The 18,224-nt window shown below is 43.5% G+C and overlaps 1 protein-coding gene across 2 annotated transcripts in view; it reads left to right on the forward strand.

The window, feature by feature from the left end:
- HMCN1 (hemicentin 1) overlaps window positions 1-18,224 on the forward strand; it is a 1,785,366-nt gene that overhangs the window by 742,290 nt on the left and 1,024,852 nt on the right. For both annotated transcript variants that reach the window (XM_069641364.1, XM_069641365.1), the window contains exon 33: window positions 9,773-9,881. In XM_069641364.1, coding sequence (XP_069497465.1) covers window positions 9,773-9,881 — 109 coding nt within the window. The remainder of the gene's footprint in view (window positions 1-9,772; window positions 9,882-18,224) is intronic.

The raw sequence follows: 18,224 nt of genomic DNA on the forward strand, positions 1-18,224 counted from the left end.
ATCCGAGATCGGAGCACAGTCACACACTACACTAAATCCCCCCCTTCTGATACACTGAAACAGAAATGTACTGGTATGTCATTGGCAGATATTTGGCCTGTGCTTAGATGTTTGGAAAAAGCATTCACTTTCTATTCACACGTCCACTGTTAATTCTCACGGATAGATTATGCTTGGACTTCTATCCCACTCTTAGGTTATGTCACGCAAATCTCATGCCATAACATAGCGTTGTCAGACCATGCTCCGATCTCTATAGACCTGGATATGCCACAATGGAAAAGAAGTTTATGGGCTTGGAGATTCCTGCTCCAGCTACTTGAGGATCATGTGATCAGAGAGAAGACGGATGAACGGATTGGGGAATTTTTTTACTTGAATCTGGTCCATGAGATAAGGATGAATGTTACATGGGATGCTTTTAAAGCTACCTTACGGGGGTTGTTGATAGCTGAAGGGGCCATTAGACTTAAAGAAAAAAGGGCCTTTGAATTATAATTAGAGGCAGACCTACAATCCACAATGAAGACAATGGAAACAAACACAGGGCTAACAGCACAAAAAGCTTTTGGAAGGGCTGCAGGCAGATTAAATCTACTCCAGACTAAAAAAGCCAGAAAATCTCTGCAATATCTTAGACAAAAATATTATATAAAAGCAAACAAGGCAGATCGGTTTCTGACCCGAGAACTCTGGCAAAAAACATAGCTCAAACTATACAAGCAATCCGACTCCCTTCGGGTGAGATGGTTACCCAGACTCCCCACATTATCGCAAAGATCTACAAATTCTATTTGCACTTATGGCAGTCGGAAGTATCAGATCCACTCTCACAAAAAACATACCTAAATGCAGTCCCCCTCTCTCGGATAACTTCCGAAGATTGGGAGTTGTTTGAAGGAGATATTACCCAGGAAGAGGTTTTCACAGTAATCCAGAATCTTCCATTAAACAAATCACCAGGCCCGGATGGATATCCGGCCCGTTTTTATAAGACGTTTCGGGACACAATGGGGCCTAGATTAACTCAGTTATATAATTCTTTTAGACACTCTGGTTGCATTTCCCCCTCTATGGAAGAAGCAAAAATCGTATTACTTCCCAAACCAGGCAAAGATCTGTGTAGCTGTGGGTAATACCGTCCATTAGCTTTAATAAACCTAGATACAAAAATGTATACGAAAATATTAGCTAACAGGATGGAAGACCCTTTCCCCTCATTAACCCATCCAGACCAGTCTGGTTTCATAAAACACTGTCATACCCACAATAATATCAGGAGAGCATGTCATATCTTGGAGAAGGTGGAAGAGAGGCCCATTCCAGCGGTCCTCTTATTGCTGGATGCGGAGAAAGCTTTTGACCGTGTTGAGTGGTCGTTCCTTTTCCAGACCATATTAAAGATGGGATTTCTTCAAAAATGTACCCATATGGTATGGGAGAGTTATATCCATCCTAGTGCCAGATTACTTGTCAATGGGCAATTATCTTCCCCCATAGCTTTACAACGTGGGACTAAACAAGGGTGCCCTCTCTCTCCGCTTCTATACGCTATGCATTTGGAACCACTTTTTGTTAAGCTAATACAGACAGACACAATTCATGGGATTAATTTTGTTGTTGTCCCACCTAAAACTATGGCCTATGCAGACGCCATGCTGCTTCTGGCCTCAAATCCTCTCCTCTCTCTGCAGGAGACGGTGCAGGAACTGGCAAGCTTTGGTTCCATTGCAGGGCTAAAGATAAACATCACAAAATCGGAAGTACTAAATCTATCCCTCTCTACAGAGGAAATGCAAAACGTATGTTCGCAAACGCAATTCCGGTGGGCACAAGAAGGGATTAAGCCATTGGGTTTGAACATAACACCTACACAAGCTGGGCTATATGGGGCCAATTACTATTAAAGTAAATCCAAAGTCAGCTGAGAAAACGGGGTCCACTCTCAGTATCTTGGTTGGGTAGGATTAACTCAGTAAAAATTGTCACTCTACCCAAGGTCCTATGCATGTTCCAGGCACTACCTACTTGGGTTCCCCCACCTGCCTTTTTCCAAAAATGGAATAGGGTGATCACTTATAAAAACAAACCACCACGGCTAACCTTGAGCATGTTAATGTTCTCTACAGCAAGAGGGGGTTTGGGCTTGCTGAACCTTTTGAAATATTATCAAGCTACACAAATCAGGGTCATAAAAGATTGGTGTGCGGTAGAATCAGGGAAAAAATGGATTCTGATGGAGCGGGCACTTGGGGCCTCAGCTTGGAGACATCTGGCTACAAGGACCCCACTCAGCAGGTAAATAATGATCTGTCTTATTTGGATTTGAGACTAAATCTACCAACACAAGAGCTGAAAATTGCAGCCATAAAAAAGGTGTCATGATTAAATTCCAGCAGGCCATCCTGGATATCAGAAGACAATGGAGTTGCTGTGATGAAAAGTCTGGTGGAAAACTATGCGTTTGGATGTACTGAGCTTTACTAAGATGTGCAAGATCTATGTCCATGCTAAGTCTGAAGCTGGGAACCCCACAGGGCTTCTAGTTCCTGTTAGGGCAGTTTTTCTGACGTCCAACTAAGGGCTTAGTAAAACCATTCAACTGAGACAGTACAAGACTCGACTCTTAGTATAAGGCTGTACCACCTGAGTATATGGTAGCATACACAGAGCAGCCAGTCTTATCTTAGGAGGGAGAGAGGGATGTAGGAAGGTACAAAGAACTTGTAGTATACAAGGGTTCAACAGAAACACAACCAGAAATATTATAAGAAATAAAGGTTTATTATAAATACAATTAGGCCAAGTTAAGTCTTGGGAATAAGTACTTTGTCATAGACCCATAAAAACATTATAAAAACACAACACAATGTTTTAAAGAACACTGACCAAAGCATAGACTCTGTTCAGAAAACAAACAGTATTTCTAGGGAAGTCAGACCTTATCAAACACATTTAGTATAGGACACACCTATACATGGGGAGTAAAACAGTAAATCAGTTACTTTTAGATCACCTTACCGTAAGTCAAGGGTAGTAGACCCCTTCAGTCATGCAGTGACACTCAGTTAAGGAATCACTTAGTAAACCAAACCTTTTACTAGGATACCTTTCTGAATAGTGGAACACAAATTCATGGAACAGTATAAACCTATAACTACCTTCAAGATAACAAAGAGTTATACCAGGTGAGTAAGACCTTGTGTTGTAATATGCAATTACAGTTGCTTTTCAGATCAGTGGAACACAGGCTTAAGTAAGCAATACCTGTCCACAATAATTTAGGATTGCACCAGGCAGACGAAGGTAAGCTACACCTACAGCAAATGTTTTAAGAATGGTACACCACTATTCTAGGCAGGTAAACCCCAGGGACGTAATTTCACCAAAAATGCCAGGGGTAACAGAAGTGACATCACACAGCCCTTGACCTCTGATGACATCCCAGGAAGTGATGTCATTTGACACTGCCCCAAAGTGACATCACAGGAAGCGATGGAACACAACCTTTCACCCCTTGACAAAACAGGAAGTGCCACCACATAGCAATGTTCCTAAGTACACAATCAAAAATATGGTTACGATATCACTGTAATGTGATACAAGCTTCATACAAGAATGGATCACCATATGTATCCTTACAATCAGTGTGTTTAGACCCATATTACCAAATTCCTGTGAATGCAAGCAGTTGCCCTAGGCCAATGATATTGTTATTAAATAGCACTTACGCTTAAGTGCTTTATATAGAACAAATGTACATACAATATCACCCAACCTGTGTAGGTACTTATTTATCAACCTCAGAAGGATGAAAGGCTGAGTTGGTCTTGCCGGGATTGGAACCTTCAGATCACACAGACAGCACAGCAGCAAACGCTCAACCCACTGACCTATTTTACCGCCTACAACTTTCTTACCGGCTATAGTAAAATGAGCAATTACATGTCTGAATGTTCTCCAAGTCAGAAAGCAATTTACACTCTGTAGTGTGGATACCATTAAACTGGTAACTGAGATTTAACAGCAAGCCAGTTCATTTGCAGATTTGGTGCAAAGTTGGCCACATGTCAAGCCTGCGTGGGTCTACTTTTCAGGCTTCAAGGGTTGGCAAAATACATACCATTGGGAGGGTTCATAACTGTGTATTAAAGAATTTTGAGTAGTGCAGAGAAAGCAGCACCCTCACACGGCATTCCGTATTCTGGGTACTTGATACCTTATACATGTAAACAAACATCCTGAACAGCATGCCACAAAGATAGGAAAGGTAGACACATTAAAACAACGCATTCATTGTGGCACATATGAAATGAAGGCCACTTTATGCGCTATGGTCAAACATTTCTACACTGCACGCAAGCTTTCAGGCACAAGGATTTTTTCAAGTGACCGAGGACAGGGAGATAGAATGTCTTGTGGTGATCATAACAGAGACAACTGCAACTTGAGAAAAGCAAAATACATAGTCCGAAATGTATGCTTATTCTACTCTAAATGCTTTTTAGAAGTTTTTGTCTGCATTGTGAATTTGAGGTGTTTAAGAACAGACTAAATTAGTGGCTCACCCCCCTAAAGAGTGTCTGAAATAAACATTTAATGAGTCTAGCAATTATTATATAGCATTACAGAAAGACAACTTATTTGTTATTCTTATTCTTTCTTATTTAGGGTCACTGCTCAAAGTGTTGCACTTGTGGAACCCCCTGTTTTTTTTAAGATGCCTGAACAAGAAATCCAGCCACTCCAGAAAAAAAGAGCTACATGACAACGGCCACAGCTTCAATTTTTAAAAATAAAAATGAATAACAATGTTTGTTTCATTTTTTTAGGGGTCGCAAAAGAGACCACAGGGGTAGCAAGGGAGATCTCAGGGGTCGCAGCTGCGACCCCTGGTTGCCCCCAATTGATGGCCCTGGTAAAACCTAAGGTAGACCTATCCTAGACAGGCTAAATAGCAGGCCAGGGGAAGCAAGACCCAGTTGGTATACCTTTACAGTTATATCCTAAAAGAAATAGTAAAGTAAAGCCAACAGCATTACTTTCGGGAAGAGGCACAACCAATTCACAGGGGAGTAAAATAATGATATATTTACTTTTCAGAATGGCAAAACACATTCAAGTTAAGTTAAGTAAGAACGTTTGTAAATGCTCACTCTCAGAGGGGCAGTTACCAACCAACTCTTTCACAAGAAAGTAACTTTTAAACACTTGTTATACTTTTCAAGGCAGAATCCTTTTCTTATGCAGTCCTTCCCTAGTCTAGTGCATGAGTTCTCTTAGAGGCAGAAGAGGGACCCTAGTGGTCTAGGTGCCAGCAGTAGGCAGAGTGAGATAGGATTCAGTTGACAGGAAATTCAGAGTTCCTGAGGAAGTCTCTTCAAACAAGAAAGTATTTCACTTTAGAGTAAGTTAGGGTGCACGGACCTCTGAGAAGACACCCGGGAGGATTCCAGCAGTGGGCCTGGGTGAAATGGATGAGAGGCCCCCCAATCACATGAAACAGCCCAAAGCTACAAGGTAATCATTAAAGCTTAAGCTAAGTAAATACCTCAGCCAACACAGTACCTCAGCACAGAAGAAGAGTTTGCAGCGGGGCAGAGTTCTTGGTATGCAGCCAAAAACCTGGTCGATTAATTCCTTGTTATGAAGACTGAAGACAGGACACTGGAAGAGATTTTTCAAAAGGGGTTAACTGGGAATGCTCCAGGCAAGAGTTTCTTCATGGCTGGATGCAGCTCGGTCAGCCAAGGGCCAGAAGAAGATTGAATATCGCTGATTGGATTCTCATTGCTAATCTGGTCCAGTACTATGGTGAGAGGACTTCAAGCTCTTGATTCTTGTCTCTGGAGGTCCAGCAGGATGACACCAAAGTTTCAGCTCGATTCAGACTTCGACTTCGACTTCAGAAGACTGTGCACCGCACAATGGCTCGAGGTCCCAGGGTATTAGTGTATTGCAGCCCGGCAAGGTTGCAGCACATCATGGAACAACTCAAAATGCAGGTCTTCTTGGATCTAGTAGATCTCACCAGGCCATGGGTCAGGGTCGTCTTTTACGGAGTCCCCAGGTCACTTGGAAGGAAGGCCTACAACAGGCTCTGATAGCACAGCAGGCTCTCTGGTTTTCTTCATCTTGCTCTTCAGATTCAGGTCCAGTGGTCGACTTGTCAGCAGCTCTTCTTTCTTCTTCTTGCTGACAGATTTTATCCATCAGCAGTGATTATTGGATACCGAGGCTTGAGACTCATTATTCAAACTTCTCGGGTTGAGTGTGTAATCGTGGATTGGATTTCATCATGGTCTGTGTAGACTTGTCAAAGTAAGACTCATTTCACAGGGTCTTCGCCTTGATGGGCCACGGGTTGCGGTCAAAAGGGTTTGCAGTGGTGGCATGAGTCTTCTGATCAGAGGGTTCGGGTTCTGATCCAGTCCTTGACAGAAGTTCTTGCTTAGCTCCGCTAGATGTTCATCCAGCATCTCGATGTTCAGTTTTCTGTGAAAGTCAGCTATCCTTGTTAAGAGTGGAGCTCCAGGCTCTACCCGCCAGATCTTGTTCTTGACTATCTGAAGACTCTTCTGGTGTCGCCACAGGCAGGTCATCCATGCTGGTGAGTCATACGTCAGGGTAGGTCTGATGATCACCTTGTTGACGTTGATCTTTGTCTGGAGGGGCATGGACTTGGTCTCCATGAGTGGGTACAGCGCTGCCATCTTTCCTGATGCCTTCTGATGAGTATTCTCAATGTGGCTTCCCCAGTTCAGTTTGCTGTCCAGGGTCACACCGAGGTAGCGGCTGCTGCTCTCCCATTTGATGGTCTCCCCATTGAGGCTGATGTGCGGATGCCCCATGATCTTCTTTCTGGTGAACATTGTGGCTATTGTCTTGCTGGTGTTGAGTTCTATCCGTCAATCGCTGTACCAGATCGGGATGGCATCCGATGAAGCTTGCAGGTTCTTCGCCACTTCCTTTTCGCTGAACAACTGGAAGATGACTGTTGTTGGGGAAGATGTTGAATAGGAAGGGTCTGATGTTTGATCGCCGTGGCACGCTTGCTCGGATGAGATGTGATGAGGACACCTCAGACATCATGGTGACATGGAAGGTGCGGTCTCTGAGGTATCTTGCAATTGTCTTCACCAGGTAGTTTGGTAATCCCAGGCTGATCATCTTGTGCAGCAGTCCCTTGTGCCAGACTCAGTGGAATGCTTTGGCGACATCCAAAAAGACAACTCCCATGGACTTGTTGATGTTGAATCCATGGCGGATGGTGTCCACCACTCTCTGCAGCTGATGGGTCGATGCATGCTCCTTTCGAAAACCAAACTTTTCCTTTTCTAGTAGATTTCTTTCTGATGCAAAGTTGCTGAGGCGGGCGAGGGGGACATTCTCCAGGAGCTTCAATAATCCAGAGAGCAGGCTGATGGGGCAGTAGTTTGCAGGGTACCGCAGTGGTTTGCCGGCCTTTGGGAATACAATGACCCTTGCTTCCTTCCAGGATCTCGGGAAGTGCTGCAGTCTCATGCATGCATTGAAGATCTCTGTTAGGTGTTCCATTGATACCGGCAGGAGGTTCTTGATTGCCAAGTTGGTTATTCCATCGCTCCCTGGTGCGTTGTCGTTCACCTGCTTCTCTGCAAGTCCTGCAACCTCAGAGCTTGTGCACTCCTTGATCTCTTCTACTCCCATCCCGGTTTGGTCGTCTGCAAGATATCAGCAGCTTCCAGGCTCAGAGTATTTAACAGGAACTACAGCACAACATCTGCAATCTCTCCCTGCATTTTACAGAAAGGGACAGTCTGCTTGTCCAATCAGTACAGCCAGCCCCCCATTGAGACTGGACTCCTTTCAGGCAAGGTGAAAGACATAGGGGTGCAGAGTGTTGGACTCCTCCCTCGCTTCCTGCCTTCTCAGACACTCTGGATCCTTAGCAGGGAATACAAAGGATTGCTGCCAAAGATAAAACTCCCACTGAGGTTTTTCTCACCTAGAATGGCAGGGGAAGACCTCAGAAACTACAAGCAAGCAAGAAATGGTGAAAGAAGAAGGTGCCCACTATTTTTGAAAAATGGTGGCCCTTCTAAGCCTTACCGAGGCTGAATGAACCGCCTGCGAATAAAAATGACTAAAAGTCATAAACGTAAAACCATTGCCACCAACCATTCAAGCAAATTTGCAATTGTAACAAAAATGTTGCAGGTAAGTAAGAAAGGGGATACATTGTACCCCCCATCACTCCACATAAGGTGTGGTGTGCTGGCTCACTATATAAAATATAAAGGGGATGAAAATACCTCTTTACTACTTGGGAACTGTAGTTCTCACAAGTTTAGCCAGAGAAATGTTAAAGGGGGAGCCCAAAGGGCAACACAGCAACACTAGTCTGTATATGCCAAAAGTTGTCAAAGAGGATACCATTAAAAGGGCACTATGTAGAGTCTTCAAATGACACCCATAAAAAGAGTAAAAGAATCTGTGAGTGTGGCAAAAGGTTACCACTCACTGCGGTATAGGAAAAATAATGCACCAGTCCAGCAACAGGTTCTGAGGGTCTCACAAGTGAGGGAGGTTTATCACTAAAGTTAAAATCTTACCTAACAGTTCCTTTGTCAACTCCGCCTCAGCCTTTGCCTACTTCGTCTGTGTACTTCATGGTGTTCACTCCAGAGATAAGGGCTGCTCAATGATCCTGGTTGTGGTGGACCTTCTAACCAAGGCTGGACACTTCATTCCTATCAAAGGACCAGTCACACCAACCAGCCTGAAGCAGGGTTTCTTGCTGAACATTCTTTGTTTGCAGTCTCCCCACTAAAGTAATTTCTGACTGTGGATAGCACTTTATGTCCAAATTCTGGAAATCTATTTGTAAGGTCAAAGGAATAAAAATGCACTTATCAGGTTACCATTCATAGTCAAATGGTTAGGGCAAAAGGATGAAGTAGGAGTTCGAAAAAATACTTACACGGTGCTACTTCAGTGCAAGGAAAAGTTGGGTGGATTTATTTTGATTGGCCAAACCTAGGTATTATAACTCTTCAAAGGATTCAACCTGAATGTGCCTTTTCTTTTTTAGCTTGGGATAATGCACAAGTTTCCTGTGAAAAGGGAATCTTCACACCAAGTCCACAGCAGGCTTCAGATCATGAGAGACAATCTCTAGCAAGCAGTGGTAGCTTTACAAGAGAAACATATAGCTTACAAAGTGCTCGCTGATTGGTCCAGATGTCCAGCCCTGAATTACTATGTGGGGGGAGGTGATTGGTGTGGTTATTGAACAGGCACATTAAATAAAAAGGGAAACAACAAGTTCAGCTCACACTATATCAGGCCTTTTGAAATGTACAAGATTTTGTCCCCAGTCTCCAAGAGGTTGAAATTACAGTTGCGTCTCAGGGTTCACCCGAACTTACATGTAAGTCTATTACAGCCCTGTAGTGAAGCAACTAGGTTAGGTGAAGTCCCCACATCAGTGGCCGCTGGGGGGAATGGGAGGAGGTATGGACAGGCCATTTTATAAGCTATGTTTCATAAGGATCATTTGCAATATCTGGTGGACTGGAAGGGATTTGGGAATTCCCCCAGTATGTATTTGCGCCTCATCTAGTGGCAACATTTAATCAGAGTTACCCCTCCAAGCCAAGTTCTGTGACAAGGGCCTACCGGAGGTACTGTCAGACTTCCCAGACTGCCGGTATGTAGAGAAGCTTAGGGAGCTTCAGTAGTACAATTTAGACTGCATATTTTTCTTACCCTGATGCATTTCTCCTAACAGTGCCACCAAACGTAAATGGAGGAGAGGAGCCTTCTGACTACACTGTGATCTTGAATAACCCCCTGGAGCTGGAGTGTCACGCAACAGGGACACCCCCACCAACAATAACGTAAGTAGATGTCCTTGGAGATGGCCACTCTCTCATGTCTTAGAGGGTTTACTAATTGGCTCTGTGAACTCTGTGTTCGTTTGGTTTGGGCTTTCATTTAGCGATCTTCTGTATTCTATAGGTACTTGTCTTAATTTGCTTGAAGTAAACAAATCGGATTAAATAATCTGCATATAAGGGTTTGATAAATGAAAACCTAAACATTGTTTTAAGCTGGTATGGGCTGAAATGTTCACCCTTCAAGAACTTTTATCAGAAAGTGTTTTCTTTAAAACAGATTAGGCCAAGTAGCCTAGCGCAAGTTCACTGCGTGACATGGGTGAACTGCTGGATAATCACATATGGCAGAACTATCCAAGACTTACCACATTGAGCATCAATGTTAGGAAACATTTTCTTTTTGCAACCTTCCCTCCATAGTTTCCTATGGAACCCCATTCTCTGTTTTTAATCCTGTCCTGACATTTTGAAGGAAAATAAAGCATTCAGTTTCACTTCTCTTGCCTTCTTCTCACATGTTATGGGGGAAACTGATCAGTACTTCAGGCTATCAGTACTGAGAAGCTATGTTTGCCTTTTTGATTCTTGTATTTTTAACATGGCACACAACATATTACAATGCATTGTAATGGGGATAATTTTGTATCACCCTATCTTTTTACACAGAGGATTTTTGGTTACGTTCATATGTGCCTAAAAACAAGCTGGTAGCAGCAGTTTTACTGTATGTTTTTGCATTATTTTTGTTGTACAGATTCGTGTTTACCGTATATGTATTCTAAATGTGGCTGCTGTCCTAAAATGGGCGTGCCATGAGATTTTCATTCTTCTTTGGCCATATTGTAGTTTAGCTTTCTTCCTACCCTCACAGGTCAGCAGCCTCCTTATAAGGTCATGCACTTGCCCAGGAAAGCTGCTGCTTTCACAGGCTAGTGAGCGCGCGTGTGTGTGTGCTTGTGTGTGTGTGTGTATGTGTGTGTGTGTTTGTGTGTGCGCGCGCGCGTGTGTGTGGTCCAGGAAGGGGGCAGGGACTATCTAGTCTCAGTCCACACGTTTGATGCCAGAAAGTCTGCTTCTGGGGTGGATGTAAAACCAGTAGTTGCCCCTGACTGGATAACTGGATAACTACTGACTGTTTCAATGGTGCAGCTACAAACCATTGGTGGGCTTAGACTTGCTTGCAGCTCTAACCGTCGATAAACCAAGAATCCCTTGAAGAAGAGCAGCCTGCTGAAGTGCCAAAGACGACTCCTGAAGTGGCAGAGCATCCATTCCTGTATACAGCTTGGTGAAGCCCTGCCCCTCTGTCTGATCTGTAAAGAACGTGAGCAGTGATTCAGCCCTTGGACTAGTGGGACCAACAAGTCTTAACTCCTTCTCAAGGATCCAGCTCTTCAGAGACTTTGGAAGTGTCCCTTGACTGCCCAGTGGACTTACCAGCCCTCTTGTGGGCTACCTCACCTCAACCTTGTCTTGGGAGGATAGCTCAGGGGCAACGTGCTTACCTTGGAAGCAAGACGACACGCAGCAACACTGGTTCGATTCCCGGGTCCGTGCTTAGAAACCTCTGGGTATTAAGCGTGTTATAAATAACCTATCATAACCATGGCTGTTCCAAATTGAAGTTTCGAACTTTGGTAGTCACCTGCCTGTGCCACAAGTCACCTTCTCTTCGGATTTCAGCTTCCCACCTTCAAAGGAACCTGTCCTGGAGCTACTGAGACTGCAACTGGAAGATGCTTATTATTGTCTCAAAACCTTGATTGTCGCTGGAACTCATCTCTCCATCCATCCAGTGAAGTATCCTAAGGAGGCCTGCATCACTGGATTCTACATTCCTTAACTGACAGGGGTTGGATCTTGCATTAGCAGCCGACCAGATGAATCCTCAAACCCACAGCACCTCTCACTGGCACCATCAGTTGAAGACAAGCCCTCAGCAACCCCAAGATGATCCACAAAGACATCTGGGGGAATCAGAGCAAGGAGGGTAAGTACACATCAGTGTGCATGTACTCCCTAGGATAAAAGTGTAAGCAGGTTTTTTTGTCACCTATGTCCATTCCATTCACCTTTGGTCATTGAATCTGGGTCGAGTATCCTTCCCTGGGTTAGCCTTGGATCTGGAAGAAAAGAGAACACTTAACTTTCTGTTGGTAAATTGTTGAATAACTTTGAAATAGTTTGAAACTATAACCACCACAAGCCCGTTGCATCCTTTCTAAAGAGTGAGTGAGAAAAACTGCATTGAACCCTGTGCCTTTTGGGCACAAGGCACCATTCATTTTAGGGTTTGGACTTCTCAAGTTAGGGTATTGCTCTTGTGAATTGGTTCCCATCATTTACTGCATATAACTTACCTGCTTTGCTCGATTAAGTTATCTGGTGTATATTTTGACCTCTGGTGATTGTATATATTTTAATATAGAGTGTTGTGTGATAATACTACCTCTTAGATTCATTTTCCAGTGTATTCATAAGGTCTACAATAAATGACTGTATTTGTATAACTGTCTAAATTGAATGATTGTGTGCTATACTGTGTGTACTTATTGAGGGCCCCTGGCCCCACTCACACTCTCCTGAGACTAAGCCTTGACTGCTCATCCACGTACCTCGACTGGGTTTGTACCTTGATTGGGTTTTGGCTAACCTCTCAGAGCTCCCCGTTCATCATATCTAGGGTGGCCTCCTAAAAGCTGTGCATCAGTCTAGATTCTAGAAATGCATCTTAACAGTCAATTTAGCTCTTCCCCTTGGAACTTTTATCACTTTTGGGTCACAGGCTCATTAAATATTGATCACGCTGGCGCTCTCTAGAAGGTGGAACAATTCCTTGCTCTCAGGGGAGTGCAGTACGCTGCGGTCAGTTTCTTCCTGCACGCTGATGGCAGTCATTGGAGCATGCACTGTGTGTATCCTAAGGATTCAAAATTAAGTGTCCCAAAGTCATTTTAATGTTAATGATATGTCCAGATTAGATGTGGCTAAGGCCTGTAATGAAACACTAGTATAAGATGATTACAAAAGTGTCCAAAATGTGCTCCATTCTGTGTAAAATTAATGATGCATTTTAGTTAATTGGTGTGTACCCATCAGCAATTCTCGCTTAGTTTTGGCTTACTATGCTGTGATGTATTAGAAAGAGGAGCCTATTGGCTGCCAGTGTGGACAGTCTTTAAGGGATAACAGAGCCAAATGACATACAGTTGCCTTCAACTAGTTTCCAAAAAGTAAAGGGTTCAATAGTATGGAATTTCTGGCCAATATCTGATTGCAGCAAATCTATAAACTGTTTGGCGTGCAATTCTTCCCTTTCTCAATGTGCCTGTGAGCCTTCTGGCTAATGCGAACAATTCCTCACCAGAGACCACATTCCCCATTTCACATGTATATTCCACAGCCTCTAATAACTGGCTTCTGTTTTCATGAGAGGGGCAACCATCCTTGGGAGGGCAGCCTCCTCAGAGAAATTAGACTTTAGTCAGGGCGTAGAGTTCATGGTTAAGCATCTGAGCTATAAAATTATGTTAAAACAAGTAGTTATTGGAAGCAAACTTACACTGAAGGAGCCCTTCACTCGCTTCTCTAAAGTAGTGTGCTATTCCACTGCATAGTGTCAGGAGAGTGTTCTACAAATGTGTTGTAAGGGTCACAGCAGAACGCATTTAACTTCACCATGACTTACTGGTTAGAAGTCTAACATGGCAGGATGAAAATGAAGAATTGTGTAAAATGCCAGCAATAGTGATGACATGTAATGAATCCTACAGCTTGTAAGAGATGAAGTTCTCAAGGTAGGATATTGTTTTCAATGCAGCTGGTCATTCTAGAGGTTCTGGATGGTCCGACCATCCGCGTCTAGCTTGTATTTCCAACTTTAGATCAGAGGCTGCACTCAGTTATTTCAGAAAGGGCTATGAGTGTCACCATTATAAGACACAACAGTGACCTCATTAATGAGATGTTAATAGTCATCACAACAGTCTGACCTGGATGGTAATGGCCTCTTAGCCCAAGATGATAAGCCCAAGCAAAGCAAGGGCCTTTAACGAGGGGTTATGGCCATTACTAGCCGGGTCAGCCATCGGTGGAAGACACAAATACAATTATCCCCCAATGTGACATCTGTGTTTTAGTGGTTACTTTATTCTTGGGGAGAAAAAGGCTCAGTGTGAGTGGCACAAGCGTTTTCATCACAAGTATAAGAAGGAACTTTAGTTAAGATGGCTGCCAGGCACAGGGCAAGAAGCTGATAGCTGAGGCTCTTTTCCCTGTACCTGATGGGCGGCAGGAGATAGCAGCAGAGAGGAGATGGAGGCTAAGTTGATCTTTTTTGGTGTAGTAAATCCTGAGAGTTCAGGGGAAGGAGGGTGTCTCCGAGAGGACTGGTGATGAAACCATCCACTTGCTCCGAAAGCTGGCCATTATCAGTGGATTCAACCTCCAATCCAAGCAAGTCGATTGGCTGCACCCTACAAACCGGCTGCTAATCACTCATGGTCACTTCTTAAAGTGGTATTACAAACAATGGAGCAGCTGAATGACACCAGAGCAGGAGCAGAAGTAGAAGCCCCTCTTTGTTAATGTTGTGTCTGAGATCACCTTGGAACTAGGTACTCTAGAATATATTCTCTTAGAAACTGGATTGACACTGCACAATGCTGTACAACGAGGCGTTATTGCTACCAAATGAATTTGGAAAGTGCTGGCTGGCACATGTCAGAATTCAGCTTTGTATTCACTAAACAAATTAATCAATTGTACAGTTAAAAGGAAACATGTATTAGGATACATGCCCACTACTTCCTGTACCCCAGTCCTTTTTAAAACAAAATGTAATGCTACTTAAATCACATTTACTAGTGGGCCATGACATATTACTGCTGATTCTATGCAATGTAATAATAGGTTTTAGAATAATAAAGAATGCAACCCCCAGAGCCAATCCATTACCAAATGCTGAGGTATGCAAATGTAAGGAGAAATAGCTGGTAAGATAGCTTAGCTGGTTAAGCACTCACTGGTAGTATCTATGTATGATTAGCAGGTCACAGGATTGTATCCTAGCAAGTTCTACTCAACCTTTTTTCCTTCTGATGTAACCAAACCAGTATTCATTTTGATTGCAGAGCAATAATAATTCGATATGATTGTTTAATGTAAAGTGCTTTGGTGAAAGCACGATATAATTAAAGGATTATTATAAATGCCTAAATGTTAGCATGAATAAATCCAAGTTTAGACTAAAAATGATATCAGTCTTAAATGAGTGTTGCTTTAAGTTTAACTTCTGTGACTCTTTTTTAACTTCATACATGTATCTATAAAAGCCATGTCCAAGTGTTTGTTAGCTTATTTGAAATATGTGAGAATCTTATTTTATACTGACATGTCTGAAGCTGAATGAGACAGGGTGACAAATCCATCAGCATCTAAATGATGGCACCCTCACACAGGTTGTTGGAAACACAAATCCGTATTATACAAATCAACTAATGTACACACCACTGTTTTGCTACTCCAAAACATCTGGTGGCCATCAACCACATGAGAACAACCTACGCTATAGCTCCCCTGGACACTCTTCCTCCTGAAACGGGGTAAGGCACTTTGGGTGGGGGAGGACACAGACAGGAATAAGGCCAGAGCTCATGCAGGAAACATGCGTCCAAGCAAGCTTCTGAGATTCCAGGTGGCAGGGAGGTGATTTCTGTGCATAACACAGCCAAGAAAGGGGCAGTATTTGAGCGACTGTCATGCTCCTTTTGTGGTCATCCTGAACCCTGCCATGACGTTGCTGGAGGGCTATGAAAGTTGTTTAATGACTAAGGGATTGGGGCTGATGGCGCCTGCAAGTTAACACCTACCTTTGAATGTAGCTGTGCTAAAGCGTGGATACATTCAGAGGTAGGTGTTAACGTATGCACTTTGCTGGCATGAGGGTGACAAGAGGGCCCCCAGCGAGGGTCCCCTGTAACAGTGAGCAGAGAGGCAGTTGTTTACCCTCTTCCCCATCCTAGTGACGGCCTGCTTGAAAAGCTATGTAAGGTATGCCCTTCCACAGGATCCTGCTTGGATTCCTGGCCAAAGTGCTATGTTTATCTGAACTGGCATAAATGGGGTGGTGGGACAATGGGACTATCTGGCCCCAATCAACAGCCATGCCAGAGCATGTTTTTTGTTGGGTAGATGCACGGTTTGAGGTTGTCCAGGATTGCACCACCCTTACCTATTTGAATATTATGGTCCTTGCCGTTGGTGGGCTCGGGCAACCCCCAGCCTGAATTCTGAGTAGTTCTGCAGCCCTTCTGGAGTTTGTCCACTGGAGCTAAGACCATGAAGAAGAGGAGCCCATGCGGAAGACCTGGAATACTGCTGCTCTGGACAACTAGCATTTTCGAGAGCCGTTTCCCGGTGAAGCCCGCTGCTCTTGCTGTAAACATAGTAGACCCTAACTGGTGCTTTGACCCTTGGAGTGGTGGGACCAACCAGTCTTAACTGCGGCACCAGCAGCCCACCAACCAGGATGTTGGGCATGTCACTGCACCATTCTGTGGGCTGCCCATCCTCTGTGAGGGCATCCCTGCTGTGTCAGTTCACATCCCGAGCTGGACTTGCGACGCAGTTGATCATCGACATATGGCCTAAGATCACCTCTCCTGTTATTGCAGGCTCTCTTAGATTAAGATGGGCTTTCCTGGAACTGAATATTTACTGCCAGCACATCTTCTGCCTCCTGACCTCTGACAGGGCTTTCTTCGCTGCTGCTCTTCTTCTACTGGAGGTCTCTTCACATCATGGGACCCGCTCTGGCTGCTGTCCAGTGTATGTCTGGCCTGTCCAGCAGCAAGTCCGTCAGAAACATTCCAGAACCAGATATCAGAACTGCCACGTAGCCAGACCCAATCCCGAAACTATCTTCAGCCACTACCGGATCACTGGACCTCCACTGACAGGACCAACGGCAGATGGCATGAAGAACTAGGCATCCTTTTAGTTGACTATTTCTGGTGCAATATATGGTATAGATTTGCCAGGTCTTTAACTTATCCAATTGAAAGAGAATAGATGTAAACTGCATTGCCAACGGTATCTCACTCGTCATAGGCTGGTTAAGATTTTCCCAGGAACTCTTTCTGTTGGAGATGTTCCCTAGTGTAGGGAACCTTTTTTCACATCAGGTGGGTATGTTGCATGGTGCAATTGTTCTGAAAGGCAACCTTATCAGATATAAAAGCTATCAGGGGCACTGATCTACCTGTTACCCCCAAGTGATCCTTCTGGGAGAAGTCAATCCTGAGATCGATTATCCATTATGGGTAATAGGTCTTGATCTTGACCCATCTCCTGGTAGCCGCTAGGGTTTCAATAGCATCTAATTGGAAAAACAGTAAGGCCCCGGACATACAAAGCTGGTGGCCAAGAATGTGGTATCTTTGGCTATGGATATAATCATAGCCAGTTTGAGGAATGAGGTACAGAAGTACCTTTTTGTGTGAAGGCCACTTATCGATTATGTACAACTAGACAAATCCCGGCTCTTGCATGTAAATCCCAATAAGTTAATGTTTTCGCTCTCATTTAATGATTTCTAGATATCTAAAGGTATAATCTTATATATTCTCTGCTGTTTCTAAAATGGCCAAATCTTCTGAGTTTTACAACACCCTTCATGTTTCATTACCTGCTTGAATGATACTTCACTTTACTCATGTCCTAATTGCTGTATCTTCTCCACCAGCAGACATTTTCAGTAATTGTACATTTTGACTTTGCAGTGACATTGCCGACCTTATTCTGCTACAATTTTTTCATATAGCTTATCACAGTTTAACATTTATTCTGCTACAATTTTTTCATATAGCTTATCACAGTTTAACATTGTTGCTCATTATATAACATTAAAATAAATAATAATTTAACAAAAGCTTTTCTAGAGTTTTACCTGCATCGAGTTTTATGGCCAATTGAATGAGTGTATGTTTGTATTTCTGCGTGGACTCTACTGTTCGGTTGTTTCTATGTGTGGTTGGTTCACTGTACCTCTACACCACCTCAAAGCCCCTGAAGTCTGCCTTTCTGCTCAGCTCACTCTACAGAAAGTGAGTTTAGCTTGACGGAACTGTCTATAACCCTGTTCATCGACTAGTGTGGCCTCTCAGAACTCTTCCATCGTCCTGGTTCAGAAAAAACAATCTTAACATTGTCATCATTATAAAGATACATCAATTCATTTATAATTAAATGTAATACAACGTCGTCTTTTATAACGTGCATCTGCCATTTTTTGATGCCTTTAAGTTTGGCTCTGTGGCCTGGAATTGATGTTCCCTATGCAGC

This window comes from Ambystoma mexicanum, chromosome 1q (assembly GCF_040938575.1).
Source record: "Ambystoma mexicanum isolate Mex_15411 chromosome 1q, UKY_AmexF1_1, whole genome shotgun sequence".
NCBI classification, from domain to species: domain Eukaryota; kingdom Metazoa; phylum Chordata; class Amphibia; order Caudata; family Ambystomatidae; genus Ambystoma; species Ambystoma mexicanum.